At 44.4% G+C, this 17,342-nt stretch overlaps 1 protein-coding gene across 2 annotated transcripts in view; it reads right to left on the bottom strand.

Moving 5' to 3' along the window:
* The window catches only part of kif5ab (kinesin family member 5A, b), a 73,830-nt gene extending 57,016 nt beyond the window's left edge, over positions 1-16,814 (bottom strand). The window contains exon 1 of one of the 2 annotated variants that reach the window (XM_037100709.1): positions 16,085-16,814. In XM_037100709.1, the coding sequence (XP_036956604.1) occupies positions 16,085-16,213 (129 nt within the window). In that variant the 5' untranslated portion in view covers positions 16,214-16,814. The remainder of the gene's footprint in view (positions 1-16,084) is intronic. The other variant, XM_037100710.1, reaches the window with a different exon arrangement.
* Between the last annotated feature and the right edge of the window lie 528 nt (positions 16,815-17,342).

Here is a 17,342-nt window from a genome sequence, read left to right as displayed (position 1 = left end):
CCTACCTGTTTGTTTGTGTAATTTAACGGGTGTCTGTTCAATTATGTACATGCATGCTGATGTAGAGCGCTGTAATGGAAAGCAAAGTGCACGGGTGCATATGTGAGCGTGTGCAGATAATACATCTAATTATGCCTGTACAGCACACGCAGGCATTGTTCATGGCCCTCAGCTTTGTGCGCGATGTCAAACACACCACATGCCCTGTCCAGCCTGCAATCTGCTGCTGTCTGCCAGGAGACAAAGAGGAGGTGGGTTTCAGGCGGAGGGAGACAGAGCGAGAGACAGAGAGAGAGAAAGGGAGAGACAGAGGGAGAGACAGAGATTTAAAAACTGCAGTAACAAACAGAAACTGTGAGAGTCATCGGCAGTGGGCAAAGAATAGCCGACAACAAGACTGAGCTGAACAGAATCAAGACAAGAAATGAGAGTAAAAAATATAAGACATATCGTATAATGAGCGTAACAGGCAATGAAAAGCGAGACGGAGAGACATTCAAGATCAGACATCACAGAGGAAGGGAGTCGGAAGACACAACGAGAGACACGATCAACTGAAGGCAAGAAAATGAGCTAACACGAGCCAGGAAGGGAAAAAGGAAGTGGATGAAAGGTTGCAGCAGAAGCTGTTGAATATAGATGGAGGTCTTCTGGCACACAGGGTTTAAGGCCCATGGGACTAGTGAGGCCCCTCTCCAGCCAGAGGGCTTGGCAGCGGTCTCACAGAACACGTGCATGCAGCATAAGGACACGTTCAAACCTTGTCCTTCTGTCTGTGTGCAAACAGTAACGAGCCGCCAAACAACAGAGGAACCAGGAAACACAAACACACGCTGAGGAGGAAGCTTCTTGGCTGAATCCTTGGTAAACTTTGACGGCTTAGCCAATTAGCAGCTACCAGGTGGCTAATTTCTATTAGCAAAACACACATTGCTATGTGTATTCAATTCTGCATTTGATGTGTTTTCATTCATGCATTTATGCTCCATAGCGGCGATCGTGTGGCTGGGGGCTGAATGTTAAAGTGATAGCTGGGGTCTTTTGACGTGGGATTGTAAGACGTTCTTATCTCTAGTCAGTGTATTTACCTGCAGCAGATAACTGTGTGGAGAAGCAGCGCGTAGCACCAACAGGGAAGCAGAATATTGTACTGCTCAACAGGACTGACAGCAAGATGTGTTTTTCCCACCTAAAAGCCACACCTAAAAAAATATATACCTGTTTTAGAGTATGCTATATTTTGAACATTTCTGGGGTTTTACATTGCCGTCAGACAGCACTTTCCTCTGGGACCACATTCCCTCAACCGTGCAACGTCAATATTCCTACGCACAAGCGCCGCTGTGCCTGCCCTGCATTGTAGTACGTGGCTGTCTGAAAATGTAAAGCACCAAAAGGGTTCAAAATATAGGGTACACATAAACAACGGTCTGCCTCCCTGTCGGTGTTCAGGCTGCTTCTCTACACAGGGGGAGAGCTGACAGTCACCTACTGGAGGTAAACACACTTGCTTGGAATAACTACTTCATACAGCCCGACATCAAAAGAACAAGCCATTTAACATGTTGTAGTTTAGCGTGTACGCATGCTAACATTAGCTAATTAGCTCTTAACGCGACTACAGCCGAGGAAGATTGGAATGTCACAGGTTTTGCATTGGAAGGGTTGTGGTAGCACCAGCGTTGCTACAATTCATCCTGAGGAGGGTACTAATGTGTGAAGGGAATTGCCTGGTAATCCATCAAATAGTTGTTGACATTTCAGTCAAAATCAAATGTCAGCCTCAAAGTGGCAGTACACAAAAAGTCATGGCTATCACCAAACTCAGGAGGATGCTTCTCTTTGGGATCGAATTTCAAAAATGTCATCAAGATCCCTCAAATAGCCCAGCATTGACATCTATGCCTTTAGCATGGCTAAAAATTATTCATATGTGTCACCAGCTAGACTCTACACTTTCTCTGTAGTGGAGCTTGTAACATTGGATATATTAAAGCTCCAGTTCAGCTTTAACATATCTAACGTTACAAGCTCCAATACAGAGAAAGTTTCAGAGAGAGAGCATGGACGTATCCATAGAAAGTGGCTACAGCTGAGCTCCCCCTCCTGCGGCGTCCTGCCCGCCCCACACCTCCTCACAGCCTGCACACGGCACGAGAGGAGAAGAAGAAACCCCAGCGCTGTGCGGAGGAGGAGATATAGAACTGCTCGCTCTCTCTCTCTCTCTCTCTCTCTCTCTCTCTCTCTCTCTCTCTCTCTCCGTTTACTCTGATCAACATTCTTAGGAATAAATTACAGTATGATATATTTCCAACGTTTTCCCCTGATGGTTCGAATAAGTTGCTTAAGTTGACACTGATCGCTTTTAGGAAATAAAGTCGCTAAGAGGGTCTGAGAAGTCGCTAATCTAGTGATAAAGTCGCTCAGTTGGTAACACTGCTGTTTCGATTCAGTATCTGGCGCGCGATTGACACATCGCATTCTTGATATGTTTTGGTGTGAACAGGTGAGCGTGAATATGTCTTTTTATAAGAAAATGGTGCGAAGAGTTCATGTCAGGGTTAAAGCAAAAAAAAAGAAGAAAAAAAAAGTCCAACATGGCCGATTAATAGGAGACAAGATGCAAACAGTGCTCTACGTCACACGCCATCTACTTCCAACCTTTTCCCACAGAGGTTTTTCACTGTAACTACATCGTGCTACATCCACCAACAGGTATTACTCACACGGCCTCAAGAAGGTCACTCGTCTGGAAAACACTGACCAGCTCCTTCATTTATTTTTTTTACTGTTGAGGTGCCATAATACTATCCACAAGAGAAAATTCCCTCTACATGTGGTGAATATGTGGCGACTGCCAATACTTGAGCTGTGAGGGGAACAATACTGTCCAAACACAAGAAAAACACTCACACACATTTAGCTCCCCATTCAGAGGGAGGGGGTTTAATTCATGTCACGTCCTTCCTCCTCCATCTCGTATCAAACCCAAACGTCCCTCCCACTAACCAGCAGATATATAGCAACACATTTTAAAGGCAGAGCTGGATGGGATGATAAGGAGATTAGGCATGTGCTTCTCCTCCTCCTACACATTGGTGGGCTGACAGGCAGGCGGCTGCTCATTTTGTGTTCCGTGGCTCCTTTGCAGTGGTTTTGGTGTTGGTGTGTAAGCTCCACTAAGGGCAAAGAAGGGAGAAAAGAGAAGGGAGTCCTATATTCCCCTTATCAGACTCTGTGTGCGTCGGTCTTTGTCAGTCTCTCCCCACAAACTCATCAACTCTCCTCTCTCTCGCTCTCCTCGCGCACACGCAACACACACGCACAGACACAAGTGAGACCGACAGAAGAGAGCAGTTCAGACTGCCAATGCCTGCTCCATCCGTCAAGCTAATCAGGCCTCAGCTCCCAGATAACAGCATCATTAGCGGATCTTCGACAACAGAAAACCCATCCAAACTGCAAAAGCTCCAGTGGCGCAATATTACCGAACATTACTGGATTTCAGAATTCACTCCAGTCTGAGCAGAGTCGACTGGCACAATGCCTTCAGGCCAAAGCAGCTCGCAGTGCTTCAGATATACAGTAGGGAAGACTGAATGCCGGAATGGAGTGGTGACTATATTTCTGAGCTGTCCTGCACCTATTTTGTATGTATCACATCACATTTCTGGGGCTGTTTTACTAAATGTCATGCTCAGAGAAGCAAAGTTTACCACCAAACATTGCATTGTTAACACCCATCTGGTAATTTTACTTATTTCCCTGCGTCGAGCTGTTTATTGAAGATCCACACACTGAAGTGGAGCAATTAGTCCTCCGTCAAAGTGGAATACTCTGCATAATTTATCACTGTGAGTGAGGGAAGCAGTAGGCAGAGAAAAACGGGGGGAAAAAAGGAATGAGATTGAGCTCTGTTGTTGAGTTTCCACAAAAAAAACAGAAGCAACATCAACCTCCCAGGAGACATTAGTGGAGTGAGAAAAGAGGGAGCACATTGGCATCCAGCTGAGGAGATGGAGCAACTGATCGTGAGAAAACAGATGAACTGAGACGACAGTCCAGAAAATGACAGGACAGGCAGACACAGAGAGAGAGAACACAGCAACACACATGCTGGCTAGATCTCCTTTGATTGAATTCCGAGTGTGTCTGGAAGATGACACATCCACTCCAAGTACGGCACAACCCACCTGTCTTTTTAGGGCTGGATATGAAGCCTCAAGGCCTCTTTGATAAAAAAAAAAATTAAAAAATATGTGTCTGCAGCAAAGTCAGGAAACTGTACTGAAAGCTGACAGTGAATGTCTAGTCACATTCATAATCTTGTTTACTTATTAAGGATGAGGTCCTAATTTTAAATCCATTTTAATCCATCCATTGTAATTCACTCAGATCCATGTTTGTGGCCACCTGGCGAATGTACAGTAAATCCGATATTTGCTCCTTCTTTCCGCTCTGTTATCTGACTCTTCAGCTGCTAAATGCTCCGACAGCTAGTGTCTCACTGTGTCTGTCTGCTGTTTGATAATGAGCAGGTAGAGTAGAGTGGGTTTTTTGTGTCCTGCAGCTGAAAAACAACACTTACAGAGTGAAGACAGAGAATCAGAACAGTAAAGTTTTGGGCCAGACCCAAAACAATAAGTTCACCTCACTTTCTGAATGAAGCTCCATAAATCTGAGTGGAACTGCAGATTCAGGTGATAAATATCCGCTGGTTCATCACTAAGTCAGTGCTCCAGTTTGTCACATTGTATTTGGCACATTATTATTACACTGTAAAATCTGACAAATTGACTTTATTTAAAGGAAATCCAGGCAGCCGATTACCTAAAAATGAGAAGCAGTACAGTAGTCTAGTAATTTTTAAGTTTAAAACTTTTTACAAACTCATACAACTTATAATTAATAGTCTACCTTACTTGATAATTCAGAGGTAAATGGTGAATATAGCCACGAATCGACCAGCATTTTGGGGAATTCACTTTTTTTCTTTCTTGTCTCGAATTAGATGAAATGAGAGGAAAAGCCGTCACGCTCGTGTCTCTGTGTTAAATCTACAGCAGCTGGTTAGCTTAGTTTAGCAACAAAGACTTTGAACACAGCACAACAGCTTGCCCTCATAAGCCGACTGATTAATACATAATATCTTGTTAGTAACAGGTTGTTATGCAGTGACTTCATTGAGTCTTGTTGTTATGAGGGTTGCCAGACAACCAGCGAGACATAAACTGCCAATTAGAGGTGAAGCCGATCCTGACATCTCTGGGCAGAGGCAGGAGGCTAGCTGTTTCCACCTGTTTCCAGCTGTTGCTGAGCATTACTAATGAAGTGTCAAAAGCTGGTAAATTGCAAAAAAAAAAAGAAAAAAGAGGCCATTTAAAGGTCCAATTAGTAAGAATTCCCAGCTTGACATATACTGACACTTTGGGATGTCAGGTGACCCGACCTACAATCCCAAAGTGTTAGTATTTAACAGCTGGGAAACCCAAAGCGTCTGTATTTGAGGAGTTGGGAATGAGAGTGAAAAATCAACTGTCTTACAAATTGGACCTTCACAATTTTACTATTTCATGACAACTGAGCAAATGTTATCTGCTGATGAAGAACTTGTGATAAGACTGCAATATGGTGGCCCTGATGTCAAAACACAATAGCATACAGTAAAACACGCCCAAATACCAAAATTGTACCAGACACCCTCATTCGGCCCTCATACTGTCATCATGCCCCACAAGGTATGTAGGACGGATGAATGTACATGGTGCAGGCCAGATGTGGTAAAAGTGAGAATTTAAAAGATTTTTACAGTAAGAGTAAGCATAACATCACATAACATCTGTACAGAGTTGGTAGTACACGGCATTCGTGAAGGATTATCTCGGTATCAGCATTGAAGCTCAGGATCACATCGGAACAAGGATCTCGACATTTTAAATAATACAGCCCTTTCTTTATTGTGTGGAAAAGAGCTCAAGTCCACATGTACAACCAGGAGAGCCAAGAAGAACCTCTATCAGCAAAGTACACAGACAAAGACACCTAGTTCAAATAGACTGGCAATAAGGATCCTGCAGAGAACAAAAGAGGTTGAAAGAGAAAGAGACTGAAACACTTTTCAGCGATGACAAAGATGCCTCATTATCTAAATGACACGTTGACTGTTCCAGCGTTCGCCTGCAATGTCATGTCTGATTGGGCCTCCAGCCGTCACATGCCTTCCACTTGTTTCCCTTGTAAATTTAAATAAATCCCACAAAAAAAAGACAGAAATAAACCTTCAGAACGAAATGAGTTGCCTCACATAAATTGGGATCAGCGACCTCGGCCTGAGCAATGAGCTTCGATTACAACCCGAGACGCTCTGAGGGCCCAGCTAATAGCTGTCCTCCCTCTCACAGGGAATATTTGATGTCAAAAGATACATGGCCTTAAGGACTTGAAGTCATCACCTCCATTTCAGCCAACAGCCACCTGCGCTCAGCTCGATCTGAGAATAACTGAACCCAGTCAAAATTAATTCACATGAGATAAAAGCTTGCTCCTGACAGCATCTTTGTCTCTGCCTGTGCTGCTTCTAGCACGACAGGGAGGAAAGCCAAACTCATTTAGCATGACAATACTTCGGGAAATCTTGGTTTTCAGGCAGCACGGTTACCTCAAAAAGCTCCCTGTCTAAGTGCTAATACAGCTCCGAAAGTGTAAAACAACCCAATCAACACCTACTGACGCTGAGGAAATAGACTGTGTGTCAATTTATCACACGTATAATTCCATCTCAGTGTTTTTCGGATTAAAAAGAGGGGCCTATTTTACCATCTGTGAGGGAATATGACCACAAAAACTAACACTAATGGAGCTTTCTTCTTGAGAGCGAAGCCATGCTAAGAAAGAAAGCTCTTAACCGAGCCATCAATCCCTCTCCACCAGTAATTCAATTTGCACGCAAGCCTGCGAGCCAGCTGCATTGGCTAGATTTAGGCGAGAAGTAATGCTCCAATGAAATGATAATGCGGGCAACTTATAATGCAACAACCGCGGACATCTCTCTCGCTCTGTGCCAAATTGAAATAGAAGTTCTGTGTGGTCCTGGTCCGCGGTTTCAATTAAATCTCCATCCAGCGCCTCGACACTGAGACTGATCCTCAGAAGCACAAGTGCCAGAGGAAGACACTTGGAGTAATCCACCAGCTACGCTAACGAGCTGCGTCACACCAGCCCCATTAATGACCACATGTGCCAGGGAATGAATAATAAATGACATGGAAGAAGAAGACTTAGAAATGTGAAAAAAAAAACATAGGCTCACATTTCTATCAGCTTGTGTACGCTGGCAGCAATTATCAAACCCAGTGAAGCGATGAGAATAGCTGGGTGGAAAATGAAGCAATCCAGGAACTAGTAGTAAGCAATGATTTAAATTTGCTGTAAAAAATCAACAACGCGGCTATGGGGATTCTCTTTTGTAATTCAGCCGCGACTAATGACGGAGCCACGCAGCGAGGACTTCAGATAATGAAAAGGCCCGCAGAAAAAAATAAGAAGTGAATGGTTTTAGCAGTTTGCATAAAATGTAATTAATTAGAAACACAAGGAAATAGATGAGGTGAAGCGGGAGGGCAAAAAAAAAAAAAAAGACTTGTTGTGATAATCGACGTTCCTACCGGGTGCCGCAAAGAAACGGCTTCATGGTGCTGTAGCCTGGGGAACTGTTTCTGAGAGTCTTAGCGGGGACCAGTTTGGGACCATGTGAAGATTAAAATAAGCCTCAAATTCATGTTTGCCAAGATTTTCCAACTCTGTTGAATACAATCCTACATTTAATAAACCTAGGACAAAAAAAACATAAAGGAAAGTGTGCTTGAAAGCAAGTCTCCCCTGACTAAACAGAAGAAGTGACCTAGAGAGGGACGTCAATGTTCTCAAGTGACAGATCAATAAACTGAACTGTGATTAATTAAAGGAAACTGAAGTCCTGTGCATCCAGAGGGCAGAGATGCTTGCCTCGGTCTCCTTGGGATCTCCTCCTTGCTGGCCTGTTACCGTGTTAATATAGCACCGACTGCTTGGGGTCTTGGCGTACGCACACACGTGTGCAAACATGTGCGGTCGGATGCGATGTTCTGCCCACAGGCGCCGAGGGCAGACGAAGGGACCAGGCGGCATCCGGGGCAGGGCCGTGGCTAATGAGCAGAGGATGCTCCATTAACACTCCCCGGAGCTGAGAGCCCGGTCGTCACAGCCCACTTCTGTCATAAAGGGACAGAAATGGGCAGGAAAAGTGTTGACGAACTGGCACAAGCTTATCTAACCCTGGCATGAGTGCACGCTGAGTAAAAATAAAGACGGCGGAAGGAGCTGGCAGCTAATGTGCTGCTGAGTGTGGCTGCTGACTAAACTGGTGTCAGTTTAATGTTAATAGAAGGGAGAAGATGGGAGGGAGAGCTGGCAGCCCTTATAGATATGCGTTGTTTGTCGAAAGATTAAATTCACAGGGTACAGTGGTGTCGATCAGAATATTGATTTCGCTCTTGAAGCACGGCAAAATTAATCTCAGCCCGTTTTTCATTTGAAGTTAACTTCAATACAGTCACTTGGGCCCCTTGTGTTTAGGCTCCTGATCGACAGCAGCTTCTCCCTTGACGCCGTTAAAACCTCCATACCTAACGTAATGAAACAACAGGCTGAGCAGAGCTTACGCTCTCACATCCTCCCAAAACTGCTGCTGAGTCATGGGGAAATGAGCAGCAGGATCATTACACCATGAAATACAGCTAGACGGAGAAAAAAAAAAGTGTGAAGCGAGCTTTGAGGAAGAGAGAGAGAGAGAGAAAGAGGAGGGGAGATGAGGTCTCATCCCAAGTGGCAGCTGCTCTGATGGTGGCGTTCAACAGGGGAAAAAAAAAAAAATGAGAGCAGATCTTGACCCTACGCAGCAATCCCATTACGCTGCCTAATTGGATAGGGTGTGTGCAGTGCAGTGATAGAATTAGAGCACTAAAGCGTGCACCGGTGCAGGCATGAGGCGAGCCCTTTGGACCTCCACCTCAGATTCTGTTTGGTTTGTGGACAGTTAAAGCCGCGGCAAAGTAATATCCTTGAGGAGAAACAGCTCCAGTGGAACTATAAATAACAAAAGGTATGAGACCGGTAGACGGCTTTACCCGGTGCCCGACATGCACTGTCAACAGTTTGTTTCAACAGCAGCTGTTTTCCCCTCCTATTTTCCACCTAATCAAGAAATGCGAGAGCAGAAATAAGGAAATCAGCTCTCAGGCAAGCACGCAGCTCCATCAGCAACCAGGTATCCTACAAACTAAGTGGCCACTGATGAGTAATTGGTTAATTTTTAACAGCTTTACGTGCGTATTTTCTGCAACGCTACCACAGCTTATGATCCTAATTCATTTTCATAAATCCCAGAAAGTGCTTTCAGGAGAAAAAATAAGTTCCTTCTTGTGGAAAAAGCAAAGCCCAGATAAAAAAAATTGTGAGCTTAACTGCGGTATACTCTGAACCTTTTGATAAGATTATTCTAATCCTCCATTCTTCTCCAAAGATGTAAACAAGGTGCATTTCGCAGCAACATTTAACACCCTTGAGTTTCTATAGTAGACTTGTAAGTGCACAGGAGAAGCGCAGCCAAGGAAAGGTAATCCATAGCATTATAAATGGTGTGCAGAAAATAGAGAATCAATAGTTCTTTTATGCGTACATTTCATTTGGACTCAGGTGGAGGGATCCATTTCACCGCAAATAAGTTCACCTCCTGCCATCTATCAGGGCCAACCAAACCCCCCAAAAATCAAACCGCTTCGCGGGGCAGTGACAGCGAAGTCAGTGAGGAAGTAAGGGACTTGATATAAAGGCAGTTGTAAACTATAGTGAACACAACCACTCAGTGTGTAAACGCACACGGACGAACACACATTAACAGCCCGAGGTTGAGTCTGACGGGATAATGGCTGACAGTTCGGGGGAACAAACATGAAGACCTTTTCTTCTTGTTTTTTGTATTTTGGCTCGAAACTGAGTCTGTCTGGTCTTTCTCTCTGATGCAGGCTCATTAAAATTGTACCTCTAATCTTAGAAGTGGTGGCTCATGATAAGGAGGCAGACCTGTAGTTGAAGATGCTGCAGAGTAAAATCCAATTTGGAGATTTTCACCATTTAAAATGACTCTGTGGCTCTTTTCTGTGTGTCGCCCTGGAAGCCCGTCATTGATTTATGTTGGATTTCGACACTGACCTTGGCTAAATGTTGACCCCATAACACGTATAAAGTCATATAATATAAATATATTGACCTTAAAGGACAACACAGTTTCATACTGTTTCACTTCGTTTATATGTGGCGGACCCTGTCACCTATTTCTAGCTAACAGTGTTCTGGGACCTTATTTCCCTCTGAGAACGTGTTTATTCAGTTAAGGAAAAACGAAATATATCTGAGTTTGCATTATTACCTCATAAATATTTAATACTTTTAATATTCAAATTCTGAGTTCAGTGTCCCTTTACACAGACTGACCACAGGCTTGTGTTAGCAACTGAGAGAGACAAACAAGGGCAAGGTTGGATTTTTTTTTTTTTTTACATCTCATTAAGTTCCGCTCACTTGTGGCCAATACAAGAGTGATTAATACATGTACATTTCAAACCCTCGCAAGGGTTTGCAACAACAGCAGCCAAATGAATCATACAGTTATTTTGCTTCGGACAAAGGGGATAAAGGAGATGCTCCTTATCGTCTTCAGTACTCGTGAGGCTCCTAAAGCTCTTGCAGCTTAAGCGGATAAGACAACAAACCATTATGGGGTGAATCGCTCGGGTTTTTTTAGACTCCTAACTCATACCTAATCATCATAAACTGCCACTGGTATGATGCATATATGCATTCAATCCATTTTTTAATAAGTCTAGCCTACACAGAGAACGTATGGCACTGGCATGTAATATCTATATGTCACCGCCTGCGAGTTGAGGGAAAAAAAAAGAAGAAAAGAAATTCCATATCTCGCTTCCTCAGAGGCGGCCATGATCGTTTATTTATTCATAGAACTGAATCCAAGGCTTGATTCATCGTGGCAATCTCTCTCGCCTGCCAGAAGATTAGGAGGGACAATCTGGCCCTTGTGATGCTGCATTACTGCAGACAGTGAAATACTGGAGACAGCTGTGTCACTCCACTGTGGGGCAAACACAAAGGCCGAGCCCCGGGGCAGCACGGACTGAGTGTGCCTATTACTGTCACATAGACACCCTACAGGTGGCCACACTCGTGAAATGAAAAAGGACGCAAAGGAATACTGATGTGGGAGGTGACATATTGCTGTTGTCATTAAAATTACTCAGGGGAGAAATTGTGTTGCCCAGTGCTCCTGTTGGGAAGCAACATGACGGTCCATCTCACCGGTTAAAAAATGCAATCCACTTCTTTTATGATTCAACATTTCAGGGCGACTCCGCTCAGTGCTCTTGTTTCTGCGCTGCTGATGAGTTTCGCACAACTGCGCCACACGTCTCTCGTGGCACCGACTCACTACCGAGGTCAAGTGGATGCAGCTGTGTGGGTGACATCGTCCGTGATGGTAGTGAAGTCACCGTTCGGTCCCGGAGTGCTCAAGGTGAAATACAAGTCCAAGTCTCGGAGGTGACGTCTGAGTCTAGACAAACACGACTTAGTACTCCAGTCCGTGCCTGAATAATCAACTTAGGTTCAAAGCTGCACTAATCACATTTTTGTATTAGGGGTGGATCGAAGGTAAGTGCAAGTGCTGTACAAATGGGTTACTAGTAGACAAAACCATAGGTAACTATCACTGGACTCTGCAGTTTAGCACAGTTTCTTGGAGCATTTTAGCACCTCTCAGCTCAACATGCAGCTTTCCTGTTTTCGATTCACTCTCACCACTCTTATCAATCCGTGTCTTGGCCGCGGAGAGCAGATGTTTTCAGTCAAAAGACTCTTAAAGAGCTGTTCTCAGAATGACTCAGAAATAGACTGCTACCAAAGAACCCTCAGAATATTAGCCTCAGATTATAGTCTGAGAATGGTATTAGTCTCTCAGAGCACTGCTATCAGGAGGGAGTCTTTATGTCTGCTGGACAGTTTAAACAGAAATACGACTTGATAAAGAGAGATTTCCTCAGCTACCTGCAATTACCTGACTTCATTAGAGTCGATCTCAAAGACCGGTGGGATTTACATACTGGGACACCTGTGGAGCAGCTGTGCCATGCTGACCAGTCACTGTTTAAAACTATCTCCAGAGTGCATTAAGCTCTTATGCCAAGATTGATGATACCCGATAAGGACAGATCCAGACCTGGGAATAAATCTGGATGGGGAGCTGTGGGGTGACTTGTGCAAAGATGGTGTTGCCTCTACTTTAAACTCCAGATGTAGATCACTGCACTTAAATTAGCTGCATCAGGTCTATACAACCCCATATGCGCCTTAATGGAACATTTCTACATCCCACCTGGCAGTGCACCAAACTTCAGGTGTAATGGCAGAGGGTATGTGACATCCAATCCATTGGATCTGGATGTTTGTGCACCGCGTAGAGAAGAATAAGCCAATTATAAGGCTCACAAAAAGTTGGCTGGCATAGCTGCATACCTCAAGAGAATATCATCTATTGATTGAGGGACGTGAGTAAAACATTTCACAAGATGTAGCAAGCTTCTTTGGATTATATGGAGAACCTCCATATATACGAGGATTTGCTCATCTTTGCGATCCTTGAGATGAGATGTTGCACCAAGCCTCTCAGCCTCGTTTCTTTAATTTCTTCACTTTGTTTTGACTTGCTTATCCTCTGTTGTCTTGTTGATTTCGTACCGCCATTTTCTCGTTGCACGCTGTCTGTTTTAGAAAGGCAAAATAAAAATATTCAAAAAAATAAATAAATAAAGCTCATAATCTCACTGTGGGGGGACTAGCTGGTGAACATAGCGAAGCATTCAGCAGCTGGAGAGCCACATATTTCCCTCAGGAGTTGTTAGGCGCCAGAAGCTCATTGGACTTACAAACATTCATCGGGCCGCCAGAAGCACAACTCCCAACGCACGTTATTGCTCCGCCACGTCTGCTGGGTGGAGCAACAATTTTATGGGGTGATTAAATATCAGCCTTGTCACAGCCGAAATCAATTCAAACACCTTAAATAACTCTTGAAGAATACAATGTTTCTCTTACAAATTAAAAGTACAATTTGCAGACGCCATTAGTTGCATCGTCAGTCGATTTTAAACACTCCGGGGGTTTTGCAGCTGCGACCCCTCGTCTGCTCTGATCGGCAGCTAATGGAGGCTTACATTAGAAATCTTCAGACTGACATTGCTGTGTAACTAATACTTCAGTTTGCTCTAATTGTGCCACTCTTGCACTGTGCTTAGCCTGTCACAAACAAATAATGAAAATGTCTTTGTAACCAAACTCAACAGACAAAAAGCTTCACAGTCTTGCTTTAAGTAATCCCTGTTAGAGTAAGTAAACAAATACACATTAGCTCCACTGAAAGCAAATTCATGAAATAAAGAGCGTGTTTTTGCATTGTGTTCAATCTTTCTGTCAATTTGCAGCTCTAACAGTAGAAAGTCATGAATATTTAGCGGGAGGCTTGAAAAGATGCATCGCTTGTTGTTTAGCTGGATGCGTCATATTCAAATGCAAATCTAAGCCCAACTCATTAAAAATTAACTTGACATTTGATCAGGAGTCTACGTCTTTTTGCTCTGGTATGAAAACACTCCACATTTTTTTCACAGGCATCACAGATTCCCAATGTCTCGGGGACCCAGAGACGTCCCTTCATCAATTCAGGGCGCACCAACACACCATCTTCCCGGATCTTTAATCTCTCCAAGTCCCCCTCCTGTCTGCCACCCGGTTGCAGCCGAACCATCACTCAGCAACTCAAATCATTGCCTCTGTCAGTTAACAAGTTCTGGAAGGATCAGACAAATGTGGGGCCATCAGTGCTGCCCAGACTTGGATTGTTTTTTATCAACCGTCAGAATGTGAGCGCCTAGTTGTCGCTTCTGGGTCCCTGCAGTGTGCCTGCCTGTCTCTCGGCCCGATACTATAAATACTGATCCAATCTGACGGGCGCAGCATTTAAACTCTCAGGAGACTTTTTTTTTGTTTTGTTTTTTTTTTTTTCTCTTAACTTCCCGAGAGTGTTCCCGAGCTAAGAGAGAAACGCTACAGACGGGAGAAGACACACTCTGAATACATTTGCACACCTTGAAAACCCTCCTGCACGCCTCAAAAGTACTTACGTTCACGACGATGGAAACTGTACGCATGCTTTTGTGATTACAGTCATCTGAACGGAGGGGAAGGCGAGGGGCGGTCAGTACATGAAATTAATGGAAATGCAAGAAGGGAGCCGCTCCTGCTTCCAGACATTATCGGCTTTGAAAGCTCCTGCTGCGATACAGGAGTGTAGGGTAGGGAAACGGCAGCAGTACAGAGTGTATGTTGGCTTTTCATAGGTTTGATGATTTGACTTTTATTTCTACACACAGTTCCCAACTGTCATCATCTGTAGACTAATACGAAGCATGTGTTACCTCTGGCTAACACAAGCCTGATGGAAGAGACGCACTCACGTCAAATACAACCTTTCAAGACAGTGATTTGAAGATTTGATTGTCTCACCGAAATACACAGCTGTTAGAAAACCTGTTAAACGACAAGAGCGCACATCTGAATCAATGTTTCGTTCTTCATGCTGCCTTCAAACACACCCAGAACACATTTAAATCCAGCAGTCAAGGCTGACGCAGGAATGATTGACTTCAAGCTGTTGTGATGCCAACCTGCCATTCACAAATAGCATCAAAATAATGTGATAATGAGCGCTCACTCTGCTTTGAGGAAGACATCCCGCTGGTGCAACCAGGGTGTACAAGACAGCCACACAGGGGCATCTGCCCCAACAATGTTGTCTTGCATTTCAATGTGTGTGAGTGTGTGTGTTTGTGTGTGCATGTGTGTGTGACGGCAGAGTGAGCCGACTGGGATTTTTCTGCTGTCTTGATCATCACTTGAAGTCAACCCCTCAGGCCAAATGGGTGTGGATCTCTCTCACTCGCTCTCTCCTTTTGTTACTGCTGCAGAATAGCGTGTCTTGCATGCACTTCCTTGTCTATGTAAGTGTGCGTGCGTGTGTGTTAGCCTTGCCCCAACAAGACCAATTTCCATTTAGAGCACTCTAACCCGTCCACGGCACGTTGACCACAGCCTCAGATAGATCAACATTTCACAGCTTGGCTGATTTTCATCGCTGCTGCACAACAGTGACAGTAATCATCAGCTGATAATCAGCAAAAAAAAAATAATCCATTCACCGGACAGAAAACAGCCCCACAGAGCACCACCATCATGTCTATCAGTAGATTTGCAGCACCTGATAAATCAGCGGTGCATTAAAGGCTCACTGGACTACACAACAAACATCCTCAGCAATCAATCAATCCTGCATAATTTTCAGAGTCAGGAAACATGCCGGAATCCAGCAGATCGATGCCACAGAGGCAGGAGATGATGAGGCACGGCTTGGGATCACAAAGGTGGGGTCGAGATCCTAGTTCTCAGGATTTCACTCATCCCTGGGCTGAATTTCAAAAACGAAAAGGGAACGATTCTGGCAAATCATCACAAAACATGACATGTGTGGCAATTCATCAGTGAGATCAAGCCCCCCCTTTTTTTCTCCAGCCCAAAAAGACAGGTATCAGGAAGCCTTGTTGCTCTACACACACACACACACACACACACACACACACACACACACACACACACACACACACACACACCTGGATGATGTTGCAGCATGCTGATCAGTGTATTGATAGAAACTACACTCAGTTTGATCCCTATCACAAGCCTTTAAGCCCCTCAGCCTTGTCTGGCCAGAATCTGATGTGTGTGCCAGATGAAGAGTGTAACCCCTAGCGTCAGCGCTTATGGACTGCATGGAAAAGGTGACCAAAAAAAAAAAAAAAAAAAAGACAGACAGACAGACAGACAGACAGACAAACAGAGAAAGGTCTCGTTAAGAATAACTTACCCCGAAGATGACAGTGTCCTCTCTTTGAAATACAGGGATGAACTTATCTCCTCGGTTAATTTCGGACTTGTTCAGTGGACGAAATCGACACAACACCTTGATATTGCATTCCGCGTTTCCATCAGCCATTGTGAGGTATAAATAGTAAGTGGACGCGCGTCCACAAATATAAAAAGAGGGGTTTATTTATCTAAAGGGGGGGGGAAAAATCCCTGTGTAACCTTTTTCCCGTAAACCACCTGCACGCAGCCGCTTCTATACCCACATGCACAGCGAGACTGGCAGGCGAAGCATTTGGGAGAATGGGCAACTACGAGTTTTTGTTGGGGGGGAGAGAGACTACACAGCCGGATTCATTCAAGAAAATGTCAGACAAAAAGAAAAAGAAAAAAAAAAGAGGAAGCCGTTTGAAAGCGTTTCTTGTTTCAGGAAGCCCCTCGGAGCAAAACTTGAGCGCTGGAGGAGTAGAGGTGCAGAGTATAGTCCAAAGTGGTCCGCTCGGTGGTGTGTGGCCGGGATGCTGCCGGGATGCTGCCTGCTCTCAGGCATGCCTTGCATCACTGTCAGCCGGGCTCTCTCACTGGGGGCGGGGCGTGTGGAAACTCACGTCCTCTCATCAGCACCACTGAGCACAGGGACCGAGCGGCAGGGAGGGGAGCTCCAACTCCGCTCCTTATCCCCGAGACCACAACCGCGCTGAAAAAGTTTCAACTTGCACACACAGCTACAGGTAGCCTACTTTGTTCATCGGGTGGGATATTTGTTGTGGCCAGTGTTTTTTTTTTTTTTGTTTGTTTTTTTTTGTGGAGATCATCTCTTTTTTGTTTTTTTCTGGTCTGCACCAGACTGGCGGTGGTCGCCATGGCAATGCTGTTTTGCATGACAAGATGGGTAGTCATGTGGGACCCAGAGAGGCTCCATCATTTTTATTTTTGCCTTGAGATTTAAAGCGGCACTCCAGCAATCCAGCATTGTACTTTCATCACAGGTTTGAAGGGGACAGAGTTAAAGTCAGAAGGTGAAGCAGCTGAAGAAGATTTCCAGATACCCTCACTTTTACTCTCAGGGCTCGATCTCCCAAAGGCTGGATACCAGCTATTACTTACTTGTAAACACTGACAACCTCAGTTCTTAATTCATAAAGTGAGTCTTTTTCAGTCATTAGAAAGCACAAGAGCTGCAGAACAGGCCTACATTTTACAACTGTTTTAATAGAGGACAGTGTTTTTAATGCTGTGCCATACTGTGCCATCATTAA

The sequence above is a fragment of the Acanthopagrus latus genome, chromosome 6 (genome assembly GCF_904848185.1).
Source record: "Acanthopagrus latus isolate v.2019 chromosome 6, fAcaLat1.1, whole genome shotgun sequence".
Taxonomy (NCBI): domain Eukaryota; kingdom Metazoa; phylum Chordata; class Actinopteri; order Spariformes; family Sparidae; genus Acanthopagrus; species Acanthopagrus latus.
The sequence above is the reverse complement of the archived record's forward strand: the minus strand, read 5'-3'. Positions and strand labels throughout refer to the sequence as shown.